The sequence below is a fragment of the Leuciscus leuciscus genome, assembly GCF_965113295.1.
Source record: "Leuciscus leuciscus genome assembly, chromosome: 22".
In the NCBI taxonomy this organism is placed as follows: domain Eukaryota; kingdom Metazoa; phylum Chordata; class Actinopteri; order Cypriniformes; family Leuciscidae; genus Leuciscus; species Leuciscus leuciscus.
In genome coordinates, this window is record NC_138746.1 from 941,045 (window position 1) to 952,743 (window position 11,699).

An 11,699-nucleotide genomic window follows, 5' to 3' on the forward strand; every position below is an offset into this window, starting at 1 on the left:
TCAGTCAGATGTTTCTCACTGCTGTTACATCAGAAACACTGCATCTAATGAACTGTGTAAAAGTCATAACCAGTGTTTAATAACGCGAGTGCACGTGAGGTTTGGTGATGTTGTGAGTGTTATAATGTGCAGTTTGAGCTCTCACCATCCTCTTTGTCGTCGAACACGGGTCTCTTGGATGAACTGTTCGCTCCCATCCTCTTCTTCCACTTTCCCCAGTGAAACATTGATGCTCTGATCTCATTCCTTTCAGCGCGACTGAACCTGATGCTGCTGATGCTCTAAAACACGAGCATCTGTGAGTGAGGAACACCGAGGATCTGCTCCAGAGATCACACACACACATACACACACACTGACTCGAACTGAATACGAGCTTCAGCGCCGGCGCGTTTATATGAACCTCCCCTGCGCGAGACTCGGGCACGCGCGCGCGCTCGCGACACTGAACTGTACAAAATGGTTTTTGTCTTTTTTGTCTTTTTTTTCTGGTGATTTGTATTATTTTTATTTATTTATTATTGCAATAACAATAACAATAGGGGAATACAGAGTCATACAACGTAATGACATATGAACGTAATGACATACATTTTTTCTTATCATTGAGATATTGTTACAGTTTTTGTTCATATTTCAGTTTGTATTTTGATATTTTCTATTTAATTTTTAATTAAACTTAGTCATTTTGTTAGTTTAGTAATTGTGTAGTTGTTTAAAATGTTAAAATGTAGTTGTTATGTTTTTTTTTTTTTTACTTTTTAAAAATGTTGCCTTGGCAACTAGCTGTTTAAAAATATATATATTTTATTTCAGGTATATAAAACGTTTATATAGTTTTAGTTAACTAGTTTAATAACCCTGCTGATCGTGAAAAAAAAGGAACTTCACAAAGATGATATTGTTTTCGTTCTTTATAACACAGCCTAATATTTTTGACATTAATAATTATGCTTTACCACATTTCTGCATTTTGTTACATGGCCAAACATTTAGTCAGAGTAAATACTTCATATAGACCTATTCTATTGACAATTACTTAATTATGGGGTATTTTCTTTAATTTTCACTTTGATGTTTTGGTTTAAATAACTGTACTTTGCTTTTTCACCGTTAAATTATTTAAGATTCCTTCTCTGTTTATTTCAAACGCGTTTGGATGTTTGTCCTTCGACGCTCACCGTAGTGGTTTCGCTTTCATGTGCTGTCACCATAGCAACGACTCACAACCTCCCATCCGACAGTCAAATGTAAATATTAGCCTACACCATAACCTTTCAACAGGAATATGATCGATTATGATGACGAGAGCCTCGACTGTGCAGAAAGAGCAGTGGTGCTGCACATGCGCAGAAGAGGACTGACGAACATCTCAGACTCTGTGCTACAGATGACGCATCTACAGGTGATTCTTAAACATTAATACACACATAAAACATTAACAACTATAACAAGATAGTAACTTAAAAGAAATCAGGTTTACAATACATAAGGAAAGAAAAGAGAAAGGAAAACAACAGGCAATAGATATAATACTATTGATTTAAACAGAAATGATGAAAATAAACAAATAAAACATTAATAATTAGTATTTAAATAAAAACAGCATGTAATTTCAAATGTCAATAAGCTTCAACTCATTAGCGTATAAGATTGTCCCTACATTTTTTTTTTTTTTTTGTACATTGGAGAGACTCAATATACTAATGAAAATCAGCCATAAGACCTTCAGACAAGGTTTAGAATTCATTATTTTACTTTTATGAATATAAAACTTACCAAATAATATCATATGGTTCATCATAAAATTAACAGAATCATCTTTTGATTCAAAATATGTAATAACATCTTTGGATGTTAGCCTATTTCACAATTATAACCAGAATTCTGTTGAACTTGAACAGATAAGTCTTCCCACAAGTTTTTAGAATGGTAACACCCAAAAAAGAGATGTAGAATGAACAAAATGAGCATTTTTCATCAATTGTCCATACATTTTTTGATAAAGTATAATTGCTAATATAAAAATTATGAAGAATTTTCAAATCTAATTCCCGATTTTTGTGAGCTATTTACAAAACCGAAAAGGAAGCAGCCAAGCTTTTTTCCAAATGATCTCTTGGAAAATAATATTCCAGAAAGATCGATGCACTTCCTTCAGTCTGATCGCGTCGTGACGTCATTTCCGGTACAGTTCTAGCTCATGAAAGTGCGTATCTAAAGCACGAATTGTATTTATCGTGCAATTTATATGCAAAAAAGAGTTTTTACACGTGCATATGATACGCAGTTTTACACGTGCATATGATATGTAATTTATGGCGTGTAATACCTAGGCTACTCCCCACCACTAATGATTACACTGCAAACAATGCTTTTCTTACTTAGTATTTTTGTCTTGTTTCCAGTCCAAATATCAAAAAATTATTTAATCATATGCATTTACTTTAGTAGTAAAATGCAATAAGATATTATGTCTTCTTTTCTGGGGAAATAAATACAAATTAAGTGAGTTTTTGCTTTAAAAAAAAGCAAAATGATCGATCTGCCAATGGCGTAGAAACTCACTTGATTTTGATTAATTCCACTGGAAAACAAGACTTACAATCTTATGGCATTTTACTCATCTAGTAAATGCATCTTGATTTAAAGCTACACTGTGTAATTTTTTTAGTTGATTCTTAGCAAAAAACACTTAGTTCTTTCAAAAATATATGTGCTCATTAATGTATATTTACTTCTTTCAAGTAATAAAGTATTCTCGTAAGTTTATAATCTGCCACTGAAAGTACATACGGGTGAGGGGTTCGAATGCCGGTCGCCATGTTGCCCCTCCATCTTGAAACTACATTAGCCAAAGAGGGACATACCTGTAAATTCAAGCTTCGCCTTTCGCGTTTTACACTCAGTGACTCAGAGACGAATGCGAGGGGGAGATTACTCACGACTGCCGGCAGATTTGAAAGATTGCTGATGGAGGATCACGCCTGTTGTCGAGGACATGTAGAAGAGTCGCCAAGGAAGCGAAAGAGAGAATTAAAACGTCAACGCGACAGGCAAATCAACAAGACCAAAGTCAATACTGGAGTAACTTTTCCCAGATGGAAAGAGCTCATGAGGAGCAAAGATTTTAAAACGGACGCTGAGGTTGCCTGCTTTCTTCTCGACAGGTCATTCAGCCTATTTGTGTAAATTCGAAGTTTGATAGTTGCTTGTCTAACCATAGCATGGCTGTGCATAACGCCAGAACGACCTCTAGTATAACTTGCGTTACTTTTCCTCGCGTCAATGGTGAAAAAGTATTGTTTACCTTGTAACATAAATCTGTGCTGCGACGGATCACAGGTGATAGTTTTAAAGGCGCAATTGGACGAAGTCTAACTGGAAGCCATGTTAATCTTGGAATAATACGGCCACCGTAGGAGTTAAAACGCCCGCAAAATTGAAAGGAATAGAAACTAAAATTCACTGGGTAGTCATATACAATTTCACCGCTAGATAGGGGAAAATATCAGACAGTGTAGCTTTAAGAATTTTTAGATATTTGGGCTGGAAACAAGACAAAAATGTTAAGTAAGAAAAGCAGTTTTGCAGTGTACCCAAGGGGTTAGTGCGTGTCATATGCACGTAAAAACTATTTTTTTGCATATAAATTTCTGTAGATCCGCACTTTCATGAGATGGTGTTGGATATTCTGTGTTGTAGAGCCTGTATCTGGAGGGTAATGAGATCCGCGGGCTCCCGGTGCGCTTCTTCAGCAGTTTTCCGTCTCTGCTCTGGTTGGATGTGAGGAATAATCAGATCTCAGCTCTTCCAGCCGCTGTCGGACAGCACATGTGAGTCAAACTAGCGTTTTAAAGGGATAGTCCGTGTTAAATAGTTACGTTCCACTGAGATACTTTACCATGTTTTCCAACGCGCTTGTTAAAAAGGTTGTATCTTTCTGTCCCTCTAGTGGTTAAACACAAAACTGCATGCATTTTGCAGAAGAACATTGTTTTGGTTGTGCTTGGGATGAATATGTCTCATAAAACATATGGAGATCTCAAACTGACTAGAAGATGTTACTGTAGTTTTAACCATTAATAAACACGATACTTCCTTGAGAATAAACTCCAGCACAACAACCATAATGAAATGATCTTCACAGTAGATAATGCTTTACAGTGAACTCTGTTAGAGAGACACATATGAGCAGAGTCCTGCACGGGTCCGATTTTGTAAACCCGCACCCGCCCGTACCCGCAGTGCTTCAAACCGCATCCGACCCGTTATCCGTCAACAGCACTAATTAAAATCCGCACCCGACCCGACCCGACCCGCTTAAAATAGAACCGACACCCGACCCACACCCGAAATAAAATCAGTTTAGCCAATCACATTATAGACACAATTACAAAAATGTTTATTGCCAGGTCATACAGAAGTTATAACGACAGTTAACACAAGGACAACTTCAGCCGAAGCTGTCAAAAGGCCGGTACATGAAGAACATGGCTAAGGTTACCACAAAACTGAGTAGCCTAACAGTCGCGGCTACAACACTATATCTGCCACGCAATTTCGTCTAGCCTACATCTGACAATTTTGGGTTCAAACACGCCCTGCACACCACACATACTGAACAGTGTTAAATTTGAAAAATACTGTTCGATAGAACTGCTTGGTTTGTTACCACAGTTATCTGCGTGCTTCCTCTGCGATGAAGTTCCACATTTGCGGCTATCCAACACGAAAATGCAACAAAGCCTTTCACAATATTGTTTTCTTCAGATAACTCCAAATTTCTCCCACACACTGGACTTGACTTTTGATGACGTATTGTCGACAACTTTACAATCTCCACTAGCTATTCTTTTCTTCAACTCCTCAGCATCCATCTCGACGACTGCAAGCAGATCGCGCGCGCGGTTATGAGGAATTTTTAAAAGTGAAAGTAGCCTAGGTAACGTTATAGATCCTGGGAGGGCGTGGCGCATGGGCACAAATAAACTGATGTGGATTTAAAATGATTTTATCAACTTGAAATACAGGAATATTTTTGTAGATGTGTTCCTAAAAATATGCATATATTTTTACGTTTGCATGTGATTGTTTTAAACCCGTGTTTAGACCCGTGTTTCCCCCGTGTCCGACCCGACCCGTACCCGTGTCCGACACAGTTGGATATTTTTCACCTGTTTGAGCAAAATTTGAGGGTCACCAGTCGGGTACCCGCGGGTCACCCGAACCCGTGCAGGACTCTACATATGAGTTTATCTGTTCAATAAAACACCTTTCTCTCCTGTTGAGTGATAAAACACCATCATCTCCGCGACGCGTTTACAACATTTACAAATCCCTCAGTTCTCTCCCTCTCCTGATGTTGGTTCTTGTTTTATTACGAGCTCTATCTCGTTCTCTTCTCTCCAGCAGACTCTCCTCTGTTCCGCGTTTGTTTAAAACGTGTGATTCTCCAGAGGTTAAAAATAGCCGGAGCAACTTTTCCCGATTTACGGATGTGACGAGTGACGTATGAGACAATTTCCAGCTATATAATATAAACACTTATAACAGGCTTACCATAGTGAATCAGTGTATGTCACGTTATGCTAAATAGAACCCAAGCGCAGACAGTAACTTTCACAAAACACGGTTTATTTACAACTGAAAACAAAGACCCACAATGGGGCAAACAAACAATAACTAGACTCGACAATAAAACGGAACTGGAACATTCACAGACAGACCACTATACTCACAGAACTGAATGTTAACAAGACGAACCAGCACTGAGGAACAACCACCGGGAGCTTACATAGAACACATAATTACAAAGGTACAGGTGACACTGATGAACATCAATACTAGGAAACAAGGGACGTGGTAAGGACACATGATCACAATCACAGGTGACGCTAATACAACATTAACAACATGGAAACGAGGCAAAACACAAGACAATGCAAACACATAGTCAAAACAACCGGCCATGTGTTTGCACACAAAACAAGAGACAAATACATGACATAACCTCCTCCTTACGGAGCGGCTACCAGACGCTCCACATGGGACATAACCAACTGTAAACTAGACATAAACCAACAAAACAGAACAACCATTAACAGTGGCAAACACGAAAACATAACATTAGGATCGGGATGACACAATAAAAATAACACATGAGGGAGGGGGGGTGGGGGAACAAAAGAGTTCGTAGGTGGAGGTCCCGAGTGGGTGGGTGGAACAAAAGTCCTGGATTCACTGGACATGGGCACTGATTGAGGACACGAAAACCAGGCAGTTCTGGGTGGAGACACATGAGGTACAGTCTTGGAAGGGACAGGTTGGGGCACAACAGGAACAGGGGTAATCGGGGAAACAACAGGGGACACAACCGATGTTGCTGCAACAAGCAGAGGAGCCGGTACAGAACCCAAAACTGGGGGCGTTGCCACTCGCAACGGAGCTGGGACAGGAGGTACCACAGACGGCTCAGCGTGGACAGTCCTAGACTCCTTCGCTGGGACAGAATTGGTCTTGGTCACTCTCCCATCCACCTCAGCGTGGACAGGACTTGACTCCATAGCTGGGACAGGGCTGGACTTGGTCACTCTCCCATCTACCTCAGCGTGGACCAGACTGACAGAAGCAACCTGGAGAGTCGGCACGGAGCCAGGAAGGGACTGAGACGGTGAACCTGACGATCTCTTCCTCCTCCTCTTTGACCGCGGTGCAGAAGCCATAGCCGGACCTAGGATCGGTACCGAGATCCCCGCAATGTCCGTAGCAAAAGCTGAAGGACCCTTCGTAGACGTCGAAGTGGCGAGAACGTGGTTGCCAAGCGTTGTCGTGGCTAGGACGCGACTCTCCGGGATTGCTGGCAATGCAGAAACTGACAACGTCCTCGTGGGGTCCTGCCGCTCCCGTCGACGCACATGGTCCACCACCTCTCGAAACGGGCGTCGGATCAGCCCCTGCCGTTCAGCCAGCGGAGGAGGTACATTGAGCCCCGCGATGAAATAAGAGTTTAGGAGGACCTCCGGCGTAAAATTTCTCTTCTCCTCCAGGCCCTGAGCATATCTCTCCAGGGATCTCTCTCAAGGATCATGCAACAAGAGAGAGTGGGGTGATATGAAAGAAACGAGCACAGATATGAAGGAAATAATAGTCTTGCTCTTTAGTTTTGTCTCATTTTCCAGTATAAAGTTAATCTTATTTCAAGATACATTTATTTGAGAAGGAAAATTACTTCTTCCAATGAGGTCAGACAAATAATCGGTAACTCTTTACTTAAAGCCTTTTATATAATACATTATAAAAGTTTTTTAATGCATTAATTATGTCTTCTTATAATGCATTGTATGATCTCATGAATAATTATAACCAGAGTTAATACCATCTGTCATGAACTTAGAAGGTAAAGCATTAAAACACACGGCAAACAAGGTTTGTAACAAGGAATCTGATGTAACAAGGTAACAAGGAATCTGCAAATATTATAATGCATTTTAACTTTGGTTACAATTATTTATTAAAAGATATACTGCATTATAACGTACATTATGAATATCTGTATACTGCATTAAACATAAAGTGTTTCCAAATGATCTTGTTTTTAAGTTTATTTTTCTGACTCCATTGGCAGATATTTGTTCTTGTTTTAAGCACAAACTCACTTCATTTTAATACTTTTTTCAGAAAGCAAGTCTGAATATCTTCAGTCATTCGCTTCTTCTCCAGTAAATGTGTCTTGATTTAAGAATGTTTAGATATTAGAGATGGAGAACAGACAGAAACACTGAAGAAAAACATCATTTTATTTGCAGTGTGATCAATTTTACAGCTTTAGACACAAATATTAGATCACAGAATCATTGCATTTATTTTCAGTGTAAAAATGTTCTTCTTCCTCAGTGTTTCTGTCTTGTTTTCCAGCACAAATATCTAAACATTCCTAAACCAAGATAAGGGCATTAATTCTTAAGATTTGAGATATTTGTGCATGTTTCATCAACTCTTGTGTTTAAGGTGCTTGAAGACGTTCCTCTTGGAGGGAAACCCGATCACAGCGCTTCCCCCGGAGCTGGGTAAGTCAAGTCAAGTCAAGTCTCCTTCATTTATACAGCGCTTTAACAGTATAGAGTTCCACAGCAGCTTTACATTGATAATAGGAGATTACAGTAACAGAGATTAGGCTTTACAGCAGATCTAGAATAAAGTTATTGTCGAGATAAAGTTAGTTTTGATTGATTCACTTCCGTTGTGAAGATCATTAGTCATTAACTCAGGGGCCGCTAACACACACCGTTCTACTGACAACAGAAACTTTTAATGTGTTCTGGCCGTTCATTCACACACGACAGTGTTCGAGAACACACACTGTGAAACAGGTCCAAGGTGAACTCTAAAACATGCTGGGTTGTTTTAACTCAATTTTGGGTCAAATATGGACAAACCCAAACATGGTTAAAAATGTAATTTAAAATTTTAACCCTGGGTTTGTATTTGATCCAAAGTTGTGTTGAAATAACCCAGCATGCAAGCGGTGAAAAATGTGAAAAAATTTTATCATCTCTGTGTAAGATTCAAAAACAGGAATCTGTGTCTAATATAGAGGACACACTGCAAAAAATGCTTTTCTTACTCAGTGTTTTTGTCTTGTTTCCAGTCCAAATATCAAACATTATACTTAACCTGTTAACTGCCCCCCCCCCCCCCCCCCTTTTTTTCGAGTAGACATGAAAATGCACATTTTGAACTTAAATGGTTGTAATTAAAGAACGCTTTGGAGTATAGACGTACAATTGGTCTTGTTTTAAAGAAGACATTTGGCAGATTTTTGTAGAAGTGAAATAAATTAAGAAAGTGAAACAGAAAAAAAGTTATAGAAGTTTGAGTTTATGGAAATGTACAATGTAAAAAATGTAATTATTCATATTTTATATAAAATATATATTTTTAAAACCTGGGCGACTCTAAAACTGCAAAAAAAATCTAAGTTAAAAATCTGAACAAGTTGTGTTTCAAAATTTAGGTTGATATCTCAAAAAATGAGCTTTCAGTAAGATTTTGTTTGGGCGCAGTACCGGACGCTTCCACTAGGTGACAACCAGACTCCATCACTGCCCATATAAGGGCACCTCATTTCCATATGTGGTTTGAGTGATCTGAACCATTATTTTCACAATTTATGAAGTAGACATTCTATTCAGAAGTAATATGGGAAGTTTCTACCATTCTTTCATGATTTTTCATGTTCATTGCTATTTCAAAAAAAAGGTCTGAACACGCCTTAGGAATATGAAAATATTCTTGTTGCAAATTGATAAATTACTCTGTAATTTATTTTGAAAATCAGTCACCAAATATGAAAACTAGAGATTGTAAGGTTTCAAATGATATATAGTTTGTCAAGATTAGTTCAGGTTTAGTATAAGATATTACTGTTTTAAATATGTAATGGCTTTGGGCCCACCGGTGGGACAGTGACACTTAAATCAAGATGCATTTGCTAAAGTAGTAAAATGCCATAAGATATTATGTTTTGTTTTCTGGGGAAATTAATCAAAATTAAGTGAGTTTTTGCTTAAAACAAGCAAAATGATCTGCCAATGGGGTGAGAAAAATAATCCTGCTTCTGTTTGAATTAAGATTATTTTTCTGACCCCACTGGAAGATAATTTATTAATTTTTTTTTAAGCATCAACTCACTTAATTTTGATTAATTTCCCCAAAAAACAAGGCATTTTACTCATCTAAATGCATCTTGATTTAAAAAAAAAATTATATTTGGACTGGAAACAAGACAAAATACTAAGAAAAGCATTTTTTGCAGTGCGTGATGAAGATGAAGATGTGTGTGTGATGTGACTCTTCTCTTCTTCTACAGGGAATGTGATCTCACTGAAGGCTTTGAGTCTGAGGAACTGCCCGATCACTTTCCCTCCTCGACACGTTCTGGACCTCGGCCTGCCGAAGATCCTACAATACCTGCGATGTGCTCAACTAGGTGAAGGTGAAAACCACCTGTGTGTGTGTGTGTGTGTGTGTGTGTGTGTGTGTGTGTGTGCTTGCCATCTGTGGCTTTGGATAAAAAGCATGGCCTGCCTCAAAAATAGCTCCTTGCCCTGGTTCTGCCTGACGGGTGTGAGTCTCTGTTCCCTTGGAGACACTGAGATTCTGGCGCTTCCAGTCCAGCGAAAGCCATCAATAACCCCGTAGATACACTGCAGAAATACTCCTCTTACTTAGTGTTTTAGTCTTGTTTCCAGTCCAAATATCTAAAGATTCTTAAATCAAGATGCAAATAGTAAATACTAGATGAGTAAAATGCCATAAGATATTATGTCTTGTTTTTCGGGGGAATTAATCAAAATTAAGTGAGTTGATGCTTAAAAAAGCGAAATTATCTTCCAATCGGGTCAGAAAAATAATCTTAATTCAAACAGAAACAGGATTATATTTCTGACCCCATTGTCAGATAATTTTGCTTGTTTTAAGCCAAAACTCACTTAATTTTTATTTATTTTTCCAGAAAACAAGACATAATATCTTATGGCATTTTCCTCATCTAGTAAATGCATCTTGATTTAAGAATCTTTAGATATTTGGACTGGAAACAAGACAGAAATACTGAGTAAGAAGAGTATTTCTGCAGTGTAGACTCTGACTCTAATTACACTAACGAGTGTTCAACTCGGCTCTCATCTGATTACGTGTTATTATGGGGAACGATGCTGAGATCTTAATGAGGCTGAAGATGAAAATCAAACGATCAGCAGGAACACTGGCCTAAAAACTGAAGTTTATTGCATGATTTTCCTCTCTGGTCCTCTCTCGAATTCCAGTTTTATTTTCTACTAACTAAAACAATTTACTTATCGGTTTTAATCTCATACCTTTAATTTAATATATCAATAAAAAAATGTTCAGTCATAACTTTTATTTATAATGTCATAATTTTGACTTTATCTCATCATTTTGATTTAGTATGTCATAATTTTGACTTTATCTCATAATTCTGTCATAATTTCGACATTTTGTCATAATTTCAATTTATGTCATAATTATGACTGTCATAATTTCAACATTTTGTCATGATTTTGATTTAGTGTCATACTTTTGACTTTAAATCTAATTATTTTGATAAAGTATGTCATAATTTTGACTCTAATCTCATCATTTTGATTTAGTATGTCATAATTTCGACATTTTGTCATAATTTTGATTGTGTAATAATTTTGACTTTAAATAAGTAAATAGATATTTGCATCTGATTTAAGAATCAGAGGTGGACAAGCTGTGTTTCTCCAGTCTGGATATGTGTGAGGAGGATGATCCCGATATCCAGATCTTCCAGGAGCTTCGACACAGGATCATCCTGATGGAGAGGAATGAATTGCACACACACACCAGAAGCAGGTACTGACACACACCAGGAGCAGGTACTGACACACACCAGAAGCAGGTACTGACACACTCCAGAAGCAGGTACTGACACAAACCTGAAGCAGGTACTGATACACACCTGAAGCAGGTACTGACACACTCCAGGAGCAGGTACTGACACACTCCAGAAGCAGGTACTGACACACACCAGGAGCAGGTACTGACACACTCCAGAAGCAGGTACTGACACACTCCAGAAGCAGGTACTGACACACACCAGAAGCAGGTACTGACACACTCCAGAAGCAGGTACTGACACACACCAGGAG

At 38.3% G+C, this 11,699-nt stretch overlaps 2 protein-coding genes across 3 annotated transcripts in view; one reads left to right on the forward strand and one right to left on the reverse strand.

Moving 5' to 3' along the window:
• Positions 1–351, reverse strand: part of stk32c (serine/threonine kinase 32C) — an 89,072-nt gene extending 88,721 nt beyond the window's left edge. For both annotated transcript variants that reach the window (XR_014201402.1, XM_082153428.1), the window contains exon 1: positions 146–351. Coding sequence is in view for 1 of the 2 variants with exons in the window: in XM_082153428.1 (XP_082009554.1) it covers positions 146–227 (82 nt within the window). In the remaining variant the exon portion in view is untranslated. The remainder of the gene's footprint in view (positions 1–145) is intronic.
• An 871-nt stretch (positions 352–1,222) lies between these two features.
• LOC309486890 (leucine-rich repeat-containing protein 27-like) lies at positions 1,223–11,410 on the forward strand (the record flags this gene model as incomplete). The annotated part of the gene is made up of 5 exons (XM_082154357.1): positions 1,223–1,405; positions 3,706–3,836; positions 8,011–8,069; positions 9,872–9,997; positions 11,265–11,410. The coding sequence occupies exons 1-5, from the start codon at positions 1,289–1,291 to the stop codon at positions 11,408–11,410; spliced, it is 579 nt and encodes a 192-aa protein (XP_082010483.1). The 5' UTR covers positions 1,223–1,288.
• Positions 11,411–11,699: the final 289 nt, after the last annotated feature.